This window comes from Dendrobates tinctorius, unplaced genomic scaffold (assembly GCF_039654945.1).
Source record: "Dendrobates tinctorius isolate UK_male_01 unplaced genomic scaffold, ASM3965494v1 ptg000233l, whole genome shotgun sequence".
NCBI classification, from domain to species: Eukaryota; Metazoa; Chordata; class Amphibia; order Anura; family Dendrobatidae; genus Dendrobates; species Dendrobates tinctorius.
In genome coordinates this window covers 4328987-4347156 of record NW_027361900.1, presented here as the reverse complement: position 1 = coordinate 4347156, position 18170 = coordinate 4328987, and the positions used below count along the sequence as shown (strand labels likewise).

The 18170-nt window shown below is 47.9% G+C and overlaps 1 protein-coding gene across 1 annotated transcript in view; it reads left to right on the top strand.

Moving 5' to 3' along the window:
- Nucleotides 1–18170, top strand: part of LOC141060280 (uncharacterized) — a 35060-nt gene that overhangs the window by 811 nt on the left and 16079 nt on the right. The window contains exons 2-3 of the mRNA XM_073556498.1: nucleotides 373–528; nucleotides 17669–17759. Coding sequence (XP_073412599.1) covers nucleotides 373–528; nucleotides 17669–17759 — 247 coding nt within the window. The remainder of the gene's footprint in view (nucleotides 1–372; nucleotides 529–17668; nucleotides 17760–18170) is intronic.

Genomic DNA, 18170 nt, shown 5'->3' with positions numbered 1-18170 from the left:
CGCAAAGGAACAAAAATCGGAGGTATTAGAGGTTCTTATATGGAACCTCTCTAGTTATATACTAACGGAAGATCAAATTTCCTTATTATCTAGAGGACTAGGCTACTGTCCGATGTATAACTTTGATTTATATAAAACCTTGTTAGATGTTAACAAATTGGCACGCAATTTTACTATTAAATGTCATTTTTCTGATGATAATGTTACAAAGTTATATGATGATATTCCTATTATAGATGAAGATATCATGTTATCCTATGAAGAACAAAAAACACTTTTGTCTGCAAAAAACTACAATGCGAAAGCACAGATAGCTATATAGATCTGAACTCAACCTTTCATACAAAAAATCCTCAATTTTATCCCCTGAAGTCACATCCACCAGTCCTGGATTCCTTCCAGGAGCTGGTGGAAAGTGAACTTATAGAGCTGGATAAGGAAATTAGAAATAATCCTATAAATAGAAATAATTTATCTACAAAAGAAAGAATGGCTTTAAAGGATTTAATACGTAATAAAGATCTGTTAGTACGTGAGGCTGACAAAGGGGGAGGAGTAGTTATTCTTAATGCAGGATTGTATGAAAGGTTGAATTTATTAGACCTCGAGAACCCTAAAGCTTATCAAGAAATATTCTATGATCCTACTATTGAATTTAATGGGGAGCTCAAAGCATTGCTAGAGGAGGGCTTATTCCATGGGGCTCTAACACAGGTTATGTGACTATTTACATGTCACCTGTCCAATTGCTCCTATTTACCATTTTTACTTTAGAAACTAGGATGCCAATTGGCTTAAACAATAGAGAAGATCTAATTAGAATTTATTAAAAATCCTAAAATTATGATTCTTATGTTAATAATTACAACCTGCTTTGTTCTAAGTTAATAAATATACTTTTTTGAGCAAAAATTATATTATAGAAATATTGTGGAGGACAACAGGAGAATAAAATCTCTGTAAATATATTCTGTTATATCATGTATTGTAAAATATTTGTAAAATATATGGAAAAATTACTGCTAGCGTATTAGCTTTTGTTAGGGTTAACACTTGTTTTTAAATAGTTAACCTTATAGGTTGATGCCCACAAGTGTGATCTATTAACGCTTAATCAACTATAGCACCACCTTCTTAGGATCTTTTCCTTCTTATATCCCAGAAAAATAGCAATGTGTATTATGGCAATGATAAAGGTTTAGCCGAAACGCGTCTTGCCGTGCGCTTTACAGCAGTAATTTTTCCTATTTCTGCCTATATCTATAGTATGCTGCTATGGATAAATATTTTTAATCTATGTTTGAAATAAAGAAGATTTTTTAAGTACTTCAAACTTGGCTCGCTGGATTCATCTCCTTTTCGCATCTTTAAAGATAACCCCTTTGGTTACAAATTTGTTTTTATTCTTTTTTTAAATGCCAATAGCATGTCATCCACATATAAGAGCATCTGGCTCCTTCTGGTGACTCACACTGAGCTAGGTTAGCCGATTTTACCTGGAAACAATAGTAGGTGATTCACAGTACCCTTGTGGGATTCCGGTGAATGTATACCTGCTCCCCTTATATGTGAGTACAAACCAAACCTGGCTATCTGGATGTACCAGGATGCTGAAGGAGACATTACTGACATCACTGTAAAGACCTTATGTTCCGGCCTCCAGTCATTCAGCAGAGTATGGGGGTCTGGCACTGTGGGGGCTCTTGGAATCACCGCCTCGTTTACAGATGGGGGCGCCCTCCCTACTGGAAACAAGGTTGTGTTACAAGGTGAGCTGGACAGGGTATAATCACCCCTATTATCGATCCCACATCTGCAGGTCATGAGGACCACAAAGATTCTGGGTATGTGGCCAGTTCTTCCTCTAATTCTGGGAAAGGATCAGCATTTCTCACTCGTTCCCCTGCCTCGCTGCAGGTGGACACTGGGTTTAGAAATGGTGTTCCACTTTAGTACTTGTGACCATACCTGCAGTCTGGCATTGTAAAATGAGCCATCACCCAAATCCTCCCATCGTTACTTTCCTTACACTCCAACAAAATCACCAAGGAATTTCCATGATCTACTTTACATCTGGAGAGGGAAACATGTGGCTCGGGGCCTCTAAAAAGCAAAAACAACAATTTAATTTGTTCTGACAGTTTACAACTGGCGACACAGTTCCCTTATGATCCCAGTATAGAGTGTCCAAGAACACTCCACAGGCAGAGACACAGCGTCGGACTGGAGCACCTCGGGCCCACCAGAGAAAATCATTCTTGGGGCCCACTATGTAGCTACATAGAAATAAATACAAAACCACCAATTGTGTGGTAAGACACGCTAATATCAGGGTATAATATAAGGCAGTACAGGTCTTAATTATGTAGCAGGGGTTGGGGTAGAATCATAGAGGGGTAGCCCTAGAATATAATGTAGCCTCCCTCATAAAATATAATGCAACCCCCTCATAAGGTATAACACAGTCCCCACCATAGAATATAACGTAGCACCCTCATAGGGCATAATGCAGCCCCCCATATAGTATAATACAGCACCAACACAGAATATAATGCAGCCTCCCCATAGAGAATACTGTAGCCCCCTAAAAGGGCATAATGCTGCCCCCTCATATAGTATGATGTAGCCCCCCAGAATATAATGTAGTCCCCTGAGAGAATAATGCCGCCCCACCACAGAATATAATGCAGCCCCCCATAGAGTATACTGTAGCCCCCTCATATAGTATGATGTAGCCCCCCAGAATATAATGTCCCCTGAGGATAATGCAATCCCCATCAGAATATAATGCAGCCCCCCCATAGAGTATAATGCAGCCCCTCTCCACCCCCATCATTGTCCTCATCACCACCTCCATCATTTCCTTCTCCCCCACCATCCCTATCATTCTCCCCCACCACTGCTCATTCCATCACCTCAATCATTGCCTCCTCCCCACCATCATTGTCCATTTTATCACCTCCATCATTGCCTCCCCCACCACCATCATTGTCCATCACCTCCATGATTGCCTCCCCCACCGCCATCATTGCCCATCACCTTCATTATTGCCTCTCCCCACCACCATCATTGTCCATTACCTCCATTATTGCCTCCCCACCTCAATCATTGCATCCCCACCTCCATCATTGCCCATCACCTCCGTCATTGACTCCCCACCAATCATTGTCCATCACCTCCATCATTGTCTCCCCCCACCATCATTGCCCATCACCTCCATCATTGCCTCCCCCACCACCATCATTGCCCATTACCTCCATCATTGTCCATCACCTCCATCATTACCCATCACCTCCATCATTGCCCATCACCTCCATCATTGCCTCCCCCACCGCCATCATTGTCCATCACCTCCATTATTACCTCCCCCACCACCATCATTAACCATCACCTCCATTATTGCCTCCCCCACCAATATCATTGCCCATCACCTCCATCATTGTCTCCCCCACTGCCATCATTGCCTCCCCCACCAATATCATTGCCCATCACCTCCATCATTGTCTCCCCCACTGCCATCATTGCCCATTACCTCCATCATTGCCCATCACCTCCATCATTACCCATCACCTCCATCATTACCCTTCACCTCCATCATTGGCCATTGCCTCCTCACCGCCATCATTGTCCATCACCTCCATTATTGCTTCCCCATCAATACCATTGGCCATCACCTCCATCATTGTCTCCCCCACTGCCATCATTGCCCATTACCTCCATCATTGTCCATCACCTCCATCATTACCCATCACCTCCATCATTACCCATCACCTCCATCATTGGCCATCACCTCCATCATTGCCTCCTCACCGCCATCATTGCCCATCACCTCCATTATTGCTTCCCCATCAATATCATTGGCCATCACCTCCATCATTGTCTCCCCCACTGCCATCATTGCCCATCACCTCCATCATTGTCCATCACCTCCATAATTGCCCATCACCTCCATTATTGCCTCCCCCTACCACCACCATTGCCCATCACCTCCATTATTGCCTCCCCCCAACAATATCATTGCCCATCACCTCCAGCATTGTCTCCCCCACTGCCATCATTGCCTCCCCCCACCAATATCACTGCCCATCACCTCCATCATTGCTTCCCCCACCAATATCACTGCCCAACACCTCCATAATTGTCTCCCCCACTGCCATCATTGCCCATCACCTCCATCATTGTCTCCCCCACTGCCATCATTGACCATCACCTCCATCATTGCTTCCCCCACCAATATCATTGCCCATCACCTCCATCATTGCCTCCCACCACCCCTCACACACACACACATACACACAGCACCGGTCCGAAACACTCACTCACATAGCAACCCATCACACACACACACACAGCACCGCATCACTCTCACACACACAGCACCACATACACACACAGGCACACAGCACAACTCACCTCCCCGCAGCAGCAGCACATCCCGGAAGCCTCTTTCTCTCTGGCAGCTTTCCCTCTGATACAGAACGCTGGATGATGATGTCATCCCGCTGGGCTGTCACAGACAGGAAACGCCCAGAAAGCAGGAAGCCGGGAAGTGCTGCGGCTGCGGGGAGGTGTGATGTGCTGTGTGCCTGCGTGTGTGTGTGGTGCTGTGTGTGAGAGTGATACGGTGCAGTGTGTGTGGTGCTGTGTGTGAGAGTGATACGGTGCAGTGTATGTGGTGCTGTGTGTGAGAGTGATACGGTGATGTGTGTGTGGTGCTGTGTGTGAGAGTGATGCGGTGCAGTGTATGTGGTGCTGTGTGTGAGAGTGATACGGTGCTGTGTGTGTGGTGCGGTGTGTGAGAGTGATACGGTGCTGTGTGTGGTGCTGTGTGTGAGAGTGATATGGTGCTGTGTGTGTGGTGCTGTGTGTGAGAGTGATACGGTGCTGTGTGTGTGGTGCTGTGTGTGAGAGTGATACGGTGCTGTGTGTGTGGTGCTGTGTGTGAGAGTGATACGGTGCTGTGTGTGTGGTGCTGTGTGTGAGAGTGATACGGTGCAGTGTGTGTGGTGCTGTGTGTGAGAGTGATACGGTGCTGTGTGTGTGGTGCTGTGTGTGAGAGTGATACGGTGCAGTGTGTGTGGTGCTGTGTGTGAGAGTGATACGGTGCTGTGTGTGTGGTGCTGTGTGTGAGAGTGATACGGTGCTGTGTGTGTGGTGCTGTGTGTGAGAGTGATACGGTGCTGTGTGTGTGGTGCTGTGTGTGAGAGTGATACGGTGCAGTGTGTGTGGTGCTGTGTGTGAGAGTGATACGGTGCAGTGTGTGTGGTGCTGTGTGTGAGAGTGATACGGTGCAGTGTGTGTGGTGCTGTGTGTGAGAGTGATACGGTGCAGTGTATGTGGTGCTGTGTGTGAGAGTGATACGGTGCAGTGTGTGTGGTGCTGTGTGTGAGAGTGATACGGTGCAGTGTGTGTGGTGCTGTGTGTGAGAGTGATACGGTGCTGTGTATGTGGTGCTGTGTGTGAGAGTGATACGGTGCAGTGTATGTGGTGCTGTGTGTGAGAGTGATACGGTGCAGTGTATGTGGTGCTGTGTGTGAGAGTGATACGGTGCAGTGTATGTGGTGCTGTGTGTGAGAGTGATACGGTGCTGTGTGTGTGGTGCTGTGTGTGAGAGTGATACGGTGCAGTGTGTGTGGTGCTGTGTGTGAGAGTGATACGGTGCTGTGTATGTGGTGCTGTGTGTGAGAGTGATACGGTGCAGTGTATGTGGTGCTGTGTGTGAGAGTGATACGGTGCAGTGTATGTGGTGCTGTGTGTGAGAGTGATACGGTGCAGTGTATGTGGTGCTGTGTGTGAGAGTGATACGGTGCAGTGTGTGTGGTGCTGTGTGTGAGAGTGATACGGTGCAGTGTGTGTGGTGCTGTGTGTGAGAGTGATACGGTGCTGTGTATGTGGTGCTGTGTGTGAGAGTGATACGGTGCAGTGTATGTGGTGCTGTGTGTGAGAGTGATACGGTGCTGTGTATGTGGTGCTGTGTGTGAGAGTGATACGGTGCAGTGTGTGTGGTGCTGTGTGTGAGAGTGATACGGTGCAGTGTGTGTGGTGCTGTGTGTGAGAGTGATACGGTGCAGTGTGTGTGGTGCTGTGTGTGAGAGTGATACGGTGCAGTGTATGTGGTGCTGTGTGTGAGAGTGATACGGTGCAGTGTATGTGGTGCTGTGTGTGAGAGTGATACGGTGCAGTGTATGTGGTGCTGTGTGTGAGAGTGATACGGTGCAGTGTATGTGGTGCTGTGTGTGAGAGTGATACGGTGCAGTGTATGTGGTGCTGTGTGTGAGAGTGATACGGTGCTGTGTGTGTGGTGCTGTGTGTGAGAGTGATACGGTGCTGTGTGTGTGGTGCTGTGTGTGAGAGTGATACGGTGCTGTGTATGTGGTGCTGTGTGTGAGAGTGATACGGTGCAGTGTATGTGGTGCTGTGTGTGAGAGTGATACGGTGCAGTGTATGTGGTGCTGTGTGTGAGAGTGATACGGTGCAGTGTATGTGGTGCTGTGTGTGAGAGTGATACGGTGCAGTGTGTGTGGTGCTGTGTGTGAGAGTGATACGGTGCAGTGTGTGTGGTGCTGTGTGTGAGAGTGATACGGTGCTGTGTATGTGGTGCTGTGTGTGAGAGTGATACGGTGCAGTGTATGTGGTGCTGTGTGTGAGAGTGATACGGTGCTGTGTATGTGGTGCTGTGTGTGAGAGTGATACGGTGCAGTGTGTGTGGTGCTGTGTGTGAGAGTGATACGGTGCAGTGTGTGTGGTGCTGTGTGTGAGAGTGATACGGTGCAGTGTGTGTGGTGCTGTGTGTGAGAGTGATACGGTGCAGTGTATGTGGTGCTGTGTGTGAGAGTGATACGGTGCAGTGTGTGTGGTGCTGTGTGTGAGAGTGATACGGTGCAGTGTGTGTGGTGCTGTGTGTGAGAGTGATACGGTGCAGTGTATGTGGTGCTGTGTGTGAGAGTGATACGGTGCAGTGTATGTGGTGCTGTGTGTGAGAGTGATACGGTGCAGTGTGTGTGGTGCTGTGTGTGAGAGTGATGCGGTGCAGTGTGTGTGGTGCGGTGCTGGGGATGGGCTGCCCACTATTAAAGAGGAATGGTATTCACGCCTCTCCACGCCCATAGGGGCATGGAGAAGCGTGAATATTCATTTCGTTTTAGCAGCGGGGACAGGAACTTGTCTCCTGCTGCTGCTAGCTGGCACAGGGTGGGCCCCCTTGACTCAGGGGCCCTATACCCACTGACTTGGGGGCCCTCGAGCAGTGGGGGCCCTTGGAGCAGTGGGGCCCTAGGCATTTGCTGGCCAGTAAGCCAGCAGGTGTCAGTGCCTGGGCCCACCGGAGAATCCTCCGGTTCTCCGGTGGGCCAGTCCGAGCCTGCGTAGACAATGGTCCTCTGTGGCTTACCACTTGCTCCTTTTACCACTATGCAGGCAGCAGACAGTCCAATAGTCGGTATCTCTTCTGGATGTACTAAGGTTCTAGTGCTGCTGCTGAATCAACAAGAGAAGTGACCTCATGGCTTCCCACAAGGACGGTTACATCTGGAAATACAGTGTTTTATAAATGTATTTCTACTTTAGCCAAATTAAATATTTCCTCTCATTACACATTTCTTGTACCAAATTTTCACATTTTATCAAAGTAGTTTACCATCAAATACAACCCATCTGTCAGGGGACACACTCAGCTCTTCTAGTGGCCCCTTCTTATCTCAAAACCACAACCACATTCCACAACAATCCTCAGGCTCACAGCTTATCTCCCACCTCAGGACTGTTTGCTCTGGGTGGTGCCGTCTCCTAGTTTTTCAAGACTAAAAAGACATTGTCAGGGATATAGAATGTTTACTCTCTATTTGTTATAATATGTAAGAGTTGGGCCTATAAGTTACCAATAAGGACACATTGCACATCTGATCTGAAGACTGTTCTCTCTGGGTACCTGATGAGAAAGGACCATATCCGGTCTCATTCCAGGGATACCCTCTTGGTACAGTCTTAATAACTTTCCAGCCATCAGATGAAATGGTCAATAACAATTCTGCCTTAAGGGCCTGTCACACTAAGCGATATCGCTAGCAATATCGCTATAATGTGACTGGTTTTTATGACGTTATAGCGATATTGCTAGCGATATCACTGTCTGATACTTACCTCCGACCGCTCCCCCGCTGGTTATCGCTGATCGCGCGAGAACATCCTGGACCGTTTCTCGTCGTCAGCTTCCTGCTGGGCTTCCTGCTGGCGCCGACGAGCAACGCGTGGACGCGGGCGGGAGGACATCAGGATCGCCTCGTCTGACAGGTAAGTAACGACCCCCGACCCCTGCGATGTTGCTGGTGAGATCTGCCTGTGTGGCAGCTCACTAGCAACCACTTAGCGATGCACCAGCGATCCTGACCGCGTCATATCGCTGGTCGGGATCGCTGGTGCATCGCTAAGTGTGACAGTACCTTTACAATGAGGACAAGACCTTAAAATATAGCTATGGGACAAAGTCCCATAAGGATGTTACATGAAATTCTTAAATACAAAAGACAAACAAGATGAGGACTATACACAATATAAACCCTGGAGCACAATGGATTTCTACCCACTTGTATGAAATCTAACAAATATCAGTGAAATTCATAAGTCAACAAGAAGATAATAAACCAGTAGCAACAATACAATTACTGCTACTAATATCCAGGATCTAAATAATCCTCACTGATTACACTATGTCCTAGGTATTCACCAGCTTGTATCTCTATATCGTGCCACCGCCATCCGATGAAGGCCTGTAAGGGGCGAGTGTGACAACACAGTGTAATAATAACAAAGTGCCCCAAGGACTATGGCTACTGATATCACAAAGATACATATGCTCACAAGGACTTCTGACTAGTGCAAAGGCCCTTTACATTTAGCGATGTACCAGCGATCTGACCAGCGATCCGACCAGGTCAGGATCGCTGGTGCATCGCTAAATGATCGCTAGTGAGCTGTCACACAGGTAGACCTCACCAGCGATGCAGCAGCGACGCAGCGGACGATACTTACCTTTCACACACAGCGATCCTGACGTCCTCCCGCCCACCTCCACGCGTCGCTCATCGGCACCAGCAGGAAGCCCCAGCAGGAAGCTGACAACGAGAAATGGAGCCAGACATTCTCGCGCGATCAGCGATGGACAGCGGGGGAGCCGGTCGGAGGTAAGTATCATACATAGCAATATCGCTAGCGATATCGCTATAACGTCACAAAATCGGTGATGTTATAGCGATATCGCTAGCGATATCGCTATGTGTAAAACCCCCTTTACAGTACAAACACACAACAATTTTCACAGTTAGGGACTGGACATACACACATACACAGAGACATATAAGACAAGAGAGTAAAGTTCCCTCATACTCTTACAACCTGAACTGCTGAGATAAAGTCCAATGACACTGCCTCTTTATATCCAGAGACGTTCCCGTTCTTAATATCAGGTATTCAGAGCACCACCGGCGCAGACTCTCCTCAGTGAAACGAGGAGGGTTCAGTCACTCTGTGTTATTAAAAGAAAAACATATAACAATACAACATAGAATATTCTCTATGGGGATCAGGTGGCGTGTACCTAGGTGATTTATATCACTATAATAACCTATGATTTGTCTCCAGTCCACAGGTGACTGTTAACCACGCCTACTGGACTCCCCTATACAGTCAGGATTTTATATTCCAATCCTTATACATTCACTCAAGATAACATTCAAGGAGTCTCATGTGTAACATAAAACATATAGTTATGGCGTTTTAGTTCTATATAATTTTAAAAGACAGACAAAACAGCACACTTACCAGGAAACAACATTCAACAAAGTACAGAAGACAAAACAGAATACCGGCAAAAATTCATCTTATACTGGGTTCTATTTTAGGTTAATCCAGCGGATTCCTTAATCCGACGAGAATCTCCCTCGATTCTCCCATCTAGATCAATTTAACGTGCACACACAGTTGCCTTCTCACACTGGCTTTGTACCCATTCTACAGAATTTTTTACAAGAACAAACCCCATTCCTATGGAGCTTCGCAACTTACAGGAGTTATTATAACTCCAATTGCATGTAAACAACTTCCAACTTACAGGAGCCAATCACAAACCCCAATTGGAAAAGTCCACAATCACAGTCCCCAATCAATTCCTAGAATAACATTCATACTGGATTAACAAGGTTACCGAATATAATGAAAACTAGTAAATGTTCTTACCTGTATTCAGATACAGACGATTCCCAGAGATCCTTAGACTATACGAAATCCGTCACTTTCCCTCAGACCGGGATAACTGATAATGCCCCTGTTGACGCCTACTGTCAAGGCGGAGGACTTACTCCCCCGTGCACGGTTTACAGTACTCACCGGTGAGGGAAAGGTGTTGGATTTCTCGGCCAACGCACTAAATGTCAGTGGTTTTAGTCTTCCAATTAGAAATCGTCCAGACCTGAATAAGTAAGATCCTTTATTTGTCATGCCGGCATGGAGAAAGATTGACAACCACACCAGCTGTGGGCAGTCATCTGTCTGACTCCATACAGATTCTTAGAGTTTAAATAAGAAAAGAATAGGGTGTTCAAAATACTACATTTTCAAATATAGTACATACATTGGAATATGCTTAGCTGTAAACAATTCTTATCTACCTTACCAGAGAAGTAAAGGTATGACATTTTATTTTTGTACGTTAGATAAGGATAGCAACCTAAGCATTACAGCCAAGTATTACATCAGCTGAAAAGAGTGTCTAGGCATAATAATGGCATATATGCAATCATGTATATACTGTACAGTATATATATATACTCACACACATACACGTATGCATATATATATACAGTGGGGCAAAAAAGTATTTAGTCAGTCAGCAATAGTGCAAGTTCCACCACTTAAAAAGATGAGAGGCGTCTGTAATTTACATCATAGGTAGACCTCAACTATGGGAGACAAACTGAGAAAAAAAAATCCAGAAAATCACATTGTCTGTTTTTTTTTTCATTTTATTTGCATATTATGGTGGAAAATAAGTATTTGGTCAGAAACAAAATTTCATCTCAATACTTTGTGATATATCCTTTGTTGGCAATGACAGAGGTCAAACGTTTTCTGTAAGTCTTCACAAGGTTGCCACACACTGTTGTTGGTATGTTGGCCCATTCCTCCATGCAGATCTCCTCTAGAGCAGTGATGTTTTTGGCTTTTCGCTTGGCAACACGGACTTTCAACTCCCTCCAAAGGTTTTCTATAGGGTTGAGATCTGGAGACTGGCTAGGCCACTCCAGGACCTTGAAATGCTTCTTACGAAGCCACTCCTTCGTTGCCCTGGCGGTGTGCTTTGGATCATTGTCATGTTGAAAGACCCAGCCACGTTTCTTATTCAATGCCCTTGCTGATGGAAGGAGGTTTGCACTCAAAATCTCACGATACATGGCCCCATTCATTCTTTCATGTACCCGGATCAGTCGTCCTGGCCCCTTTTGCAGAGAAACAGCCCCAAAGCATGATGTTTCCACCACCATGCTTTACAGTAGGTATGGTGTTTGATGGATGCAACTCAGTATTCTTTTTCCTCCAAACACGACAAGTTGTGTTTCTACCAAACAGTTCCAGTTTGGTTTCATCAGACCATAGGACATTCTCCCAAAACTCCTCTGGATCATCCAAATGCTCTCTAGCAAACTTCAGACGGGCCCGGACATGTACAGGCTTAAGCAGTGGGACACGTCTGGCACTGCAGGATCTGAGTCCATGGTGGCGTAGTGTGTTACTTATGGTAGGCCTTGTTACATTGGTCCCAGCTCTCTGCAGTTCATTCACTAGGTCCCCCCGCGTGGTTCTGGGATTTTTGCTCACCGTTCTTGTGATCATTCTGACCCCACGGGGTGGGATTTTGCGTGGAGCACCAGATCGAGGGAGATTATCAGTGGTCTTGTATGTCTTCCATTTTCTAATTATTGCTCCCACAGTTGATTTCTTCACTCCAAGCTGGTTGGCTATTGCAGATTCAGTCTTCCCAGCCTGGTGCAGGGCTACAATTTTGTTTCTGGTGTCCTTTGACAGCTCTTTGGTCTTCACCATAGTGGAGTTTGGAGTCAGACTGTTTGAGGGTGTGCACAGGTGTCTTTTTATACTGATAACAAGTTTAAACAGGTGCCATTACTACAGGTAATGAGTGGAGGAAAGAGGAGACTCTTAAAGAAGAAGTTACAGGTCTGTGAGAGCCAGAAATCTTGATTGCTTGTTTCTGACCAAATACTTATTTTCCACCATAATATGCAAATAAAATGAAAAAAAAAAACAGACAATGTGATTTTCTTGATTTTTTTTTCTCAGTTTGTCTCCCATAGTTGAGGTCTACCTATGATGTAAATTACAGACGCCTCTCATCTTTTTAAGTGGTGGAACTTGCACTATTGCTGACTGACTAAATACTTTTTTGCCCCACTGTATATATATACATGCACATAAAAGAAAGGACTTTATTACTATTATTATAACATTAGTAGTTTGGGGAACATGTAGGACTTGTTTTTAATCACTTTTTATTCTGCTGTTTGTGAGGTAGGATTTAGAAAATGACGGCAATTCTGCTAATGTTTTCTATTATGTGACTGTACGGCCCCTTCACACGACCTGTCATGGTTTTCACAGATGCCACGTGTCCCCTATTTGACATACGGTGCTGCTCTTATGTCCGTGTTTTCCCAGCAGCACATGTGGGTATACAGGTGTATATGGGTCGCCCCATCCCATGGCTGTGGGGTACTCGGTACCGGTGTCAGCGGGATGTGTCACAGCGGCGGTGACCCGGTCTGTGGCCCTGGGCGCCCAAATCAATGGTGGTGTGTTGTTAATGAAGTGGAATAGTTCGTGACGCCACCTGTGGTGTTTGGCAAGCAAGATGTTAAAGCCAACGCTGCATGCAGATCCTCTGGGGCTGATGGTGTGTTGCAGCATAGATGGTGTAGCTCCCCACAGGTGAAGATGTAACCCCAGGGCAGTGTATAGGCGCAGGCGGTGTGAGGAATGTTGGTACCAAGATGTAGCAGTGCTGAAGGTGTTGGCGCACAAAGGAATGGAAGACACCAGGGCTTGTAGTTCCAAAGCTTTACTCACAGTTCGTGGTACACACTGGCGCCTGCCTCTGTGCCGTGTCCTCCGGGGTAGAGACTCAATCAACCTCCCGGGCAAGTCAGGATTCTCCTCTCCAACACCCCGCCAACTTGTACCTCTCCTGAATGACTCCTCTATTGTGCCTTTTAGTGTGAAGAGCTCCAGTACCGTGGTACTCTGAAGTTCCTCCTGTCAGATGTTCCTAACAGCTCTCCTCGTACGGCAGACAGCTGTAGCCTCTCTCGGGGACTCCCTTTATCCTGAGTCCCGGCTCTCTATCCGTGTTGCTTTTGTGCCCTAAGTCTTGGATGGGAGTAGTGCATTTACAGCCAACTACTCTACCGGTGTCTTCTGCAGAAACATAAGTGTCCATACAACCTCGGGGACCGGGCCCCGGCCTTGCGCTGAGAACCTATAGGCAGGGTTCCTCTTCCAACCCACAACTCCTCTCTGTTCTCCTACTCCTTCGTTCCGTGCTGTTCCTTCTCTCTCTTATGGAAGCTTAGGTTGCAGTTCTATGTCTTCTCCTTCTGTTCCCTTCCTGTGTCAGCTGGCTCAGATCACTGAGGCAGCTGCAGAACTCCTTCCTCTCTCTCTCTCGGACCCATCCTCAGTCTCTCCTGACTGACTGTCCTTCTCCCGCCTGACCTCCCGTCAGACTGACCTGTCATTCTAAACCTTCCCAACCTTTTATGTATCTCAACTCCACCCACCTCCCAGCACATCTCGTGTTACAAAGCAAGGACCCACGAAAGGTGCTCTGCTATACTCTAAGCGTGGAGCTGCAATCTGGTCCATTGCTGAACTATCCTGTGTGTGGGTTCAGGTGTTGGAGCGTGGAAAGGAGTTCCCAACTTACCTAGGTGGTGGGGCACTACACCTTAGGAGAAGATGCAGTACCTCTGTGGCGACCGAGCCCCAGGGGCGCCACATATACAGTGTACACAGAGGGGTCTGCGACTGAAGCTGTGGGTATACGGGTGTATACCGCGTACATGGGAGTCTGTGACAGAAGCTGAGGGAATACAGGTGTATACAGCGTTCACAGAGGGGTCTGTGACTGAAGATAGGGGAATACAGAGTACACAGAGTGGTCCCCTCCGTACACACACGGCTCCGCTCCGTACACCTCGTACACACACGGCTCCGCTCCGTACACCTCGTACACACACGGCTCCGCTCCGTACACCTCATACACACACGGCTCCGCTCCGTACACCTCGTACACACACGGCTCCGCTCCATTCACCTCGTACACACACGGCTCCGCTCTGTACACCTCGTACACACACGGCTCCGCTCTGTACACCTCGTACACACACGGCTCCGCTCTGTACACCTCGTACACACACGGCTCCGCTCCGTACACCTCGTACACACACGGCTCCGCTCCGTACACCTCGTACACACACGGCTCCGCTCCGTACACCTCGTACACACACGACTCCGCTCCATTCACCTCGTACACACACGGCTCCGCTCCGTACACCTCGTACACACACGGCTCCGCTCCGTACACCTCGTACACACACGGCTCCGCTCCGTACACCTCGTACACACACGGCTCCGCTCCGTACACCTCGTACACACACGGCTCCGCTCCGTACACCTCGTACACACACGGCTCCGCTCCGTACACCTCGTACACACACAGCTCCGCTCTGTACACCTCGTACACACACGGCTCCGCTCCGTACACCTCGTACACACACGGCTCCGCTCCGTACACCTCGTACACACACGGCTCCGCTCCATACACCTCGTACACACACGGCTCTGCTCCGTACACCTCGTACACACACGGCTCCGCTCCATTCACCTCGTACACACACGGCTCCGCTCTGTACACCTCGTACACACACGGCTCCGCTCCGTACACACACGGCTCCGCTCCGTACACCTCGTACACACACTGCTCCGCTCCGTACACCTCGTACACACACGGCTCCGCTCCGTACACCTCGTACACACACGGCTCCGCTCCGTACACCTCATACACACACGGCTCTGCTCCGTACACCTCGTACACACACGGCTCCGCTCCATTCACCTCGTACACACACGGCTCCGCTCTGTACACCTCGTACACACATGGCTCCGCTCCGTACACCTCGTACACACACGGCTCCGCTCCGTACACCTCGTACACACACGGCTCCGCTCCGTACACCTCGTACACACACGACTCCGCTCCATTCACCTCGTACACACACGGCTCCGCTCCGTACACCTCGTACACACACGGCTCCGCTCCGTACACCTCGTACACACACAGCTCCGCTCTGTACACCTCGTACACACACGGCTCCGCTCCGTACACCTCGTACACACACGACTCTGCTCCATTCACCTCGTACACACACGGCTCCGCTCCGTACACCTCGTACACACACGGCTCCGCTCCGTACACCTCGTACACACATGGCTCCGCTCCGTACACCTCGTACACACGCGGCTCCGCTCCGTACACCTCGTACACACACAGCTCCGCTCCGTACACCTCGTACACACGCGGCTCTGCTACATCCACCCTGTAAACCCCTCCTGACCCCACACATAAACTTCCCCTCATCCAGCACCATGACAACCAGCACAGCAGAGTCCTGCCCACACTGAGGCCCCTGATCATGTGACCCCTGACTCCGCCCCTCCTGTGACCTCATCACAGGTCCTGTGCGCACAGAGCAGCTGTAGAAATCTCCGGCCTCGGGGGTCTCACCAGACTTCGCTCTTTTCTTGCAGGGGCCGCAGTGGATTTCATCCTGGATCCATAGAGCTGAATAGAGGAGCGATGTTCCTTCACTCTGATGGGAATTGATGGTGACGTTTGTCCAACGTCCACGTTACCGAGTAAATCCCCCCCAGGACTGCAGCCGGTAAAGACCCCGATATCCACAGGTGTCCCCTCTAATTGGGGGAAAGGGATAGAAAAGCCTCTTATCCCGAGGGGAAACCCTGTACATGGAGACATCGGCCTCAGATCTCTCCTGTCCTGTTCTTCCAGAAAAGCCTCAAACTTCTGTGTGTGACTCAGAGCTGAGATCTAACGGGAGAGAAGATTCCAGTGCGGGGAAGACGGGAAACCTTCATATAGACGGCCGGTGGGGATGGAGGCAGTGACCGACTCTGGCCACATCTGTCTCTAGAGCCGCAGTAGAAGATGAAGATGTCGTCCTCATCATGAAGGAGTTATTTCTCATGTCGCGTGTAATGAATATCTCCTGCAGTATTGCTAATGCCGATTCCAGTGTCGGTAATGAGACGAGAATTAGCGTTATGGAAGATGAGTCTATGAGGAACGTGTTCAGCTGCCGACTCCGAGGAGGAAACTGCTTGTTGTCTGTGGCCTAAATATATAGGTTTTATTAGTAGATGTCAGGGAAGAAAACTAAACCCTGTAAGATAATAAATCTCCTCATATGTTTCCCTTATTATCTCCAGTAAGTGTATTATTACACAGGATTCTTATGATGTTACATCGGATCATCTTCTCATTCAGGTCTCTACAATATCGGATCCTCTCAGTGAAGATCTTCTACAGAAGAGAATTTTCCTGATTTACCCATCAAGGATGGATATGGACAGAGACAAGATGGCGGAGAGGATGTTACACCTCACCCTAGAGATCCTCTTCCGTCTCACTGGAGAGGTGAGAGATTCTGATGACGCCACATTACATCATTCTTATCTATGGGAATAACAGATGGACAGAACTGGAGAGGTGAGGACTCTGGAAATGTCTGTAGTGAGATTTATTAATGTGTCTCTCCATAACCAGGATTACACAGTGGTGAAGAAGACCTCTAGTGATCGCTGTCAGGACCCTGTGTCTGAGGGATGTGGAAGACCCCTGAGCCCAATCACGGGGCCTCCACCTCACCCCCTGATCCATGAGGACATCAATGACCAGAAGATCCTAGAACTCACCTACAAGATGATTGAGCTGCTGACTGGAGAGGTGACACTGCTGGGAATGCTGGGACATTATACAGTAACACTATGAAGGGATCGGGGGATGACGGTATCATTGTATGTGTCAGGTTCCTATAAGGTGTCAGGATGTCGCTGTCTATTTCTCCATGGAGGAGTGGGAGTATTTAGAAGGACACAGAGATCTGTACAAGAACGTCATAATGGAGGTTCCCCAGCCCCTCACATCTCCAGGTAATAGACAGGACTAAATACACACGGCCTATAATTATCTGTATGTAGAGAATGAATTCAGTCCCTGTATGTGTTTCCTCCAGATCTATCCAGTAAGAGGACAACACCAGAGAGATGTCCCCGTCCTCTTCTTCCACAGGACTGTAAACAAGATCCCAGTGCTCCTCTGGATCATCAGGTAGATGGAGAGAAGGTGTCAGGAGATCTCCCCTATGATGTGTAGACGGCTGTGAAGGTCTTGTGCTCAGTCTTGTTTTATCCACCAGTATTATCTGTTTTATACTTGTGTAATGAGAACGGTGGAGATGGCAGGATTAGAGCTGATCATAGATGGGACTTCTCCATCTGTCGGTGACTTTTACAATATTTGTTTCAGGGTGAAGATCTGACCCATATTAATACTACAGAGACATATGTGAGGGGTGATGAGCGGTGTAAAGAGGAGATTCCCACATATGACTACCCAGGTGAGTAGTAACCACTGAATGCAGAGAAGTCACAGATTCCTCTCAGTCACCGGCTGTGGCTGCTTTATCGGTGGTGTAGTCCGGCCGTATTACCATGATCACCATTTTCCCTCTAGACCACAACATTCTCCTCCACCCAAAACTGTTCAAATGACTTTGGGCATTGAAAGCCCTTTTCTATAGAACTTACAACCAATTACATTGTTTTCGATCCTAAGGAATTCAGATTACTGCACAATCTCTCCTGAAATGGGGAGCAATATTATTTTCTCTAATCTTCTGGTCAGGATTCATAGTAGCTCCAATGGTCCACCATAAATGAGGGCAACTCTGGTTTACTGTTGTCTAATCTGTATTTGTAGTTTTCAGTTAATGAGATTCTCGTGCTCTGGGGCGGGGCTGTGGGTGGGG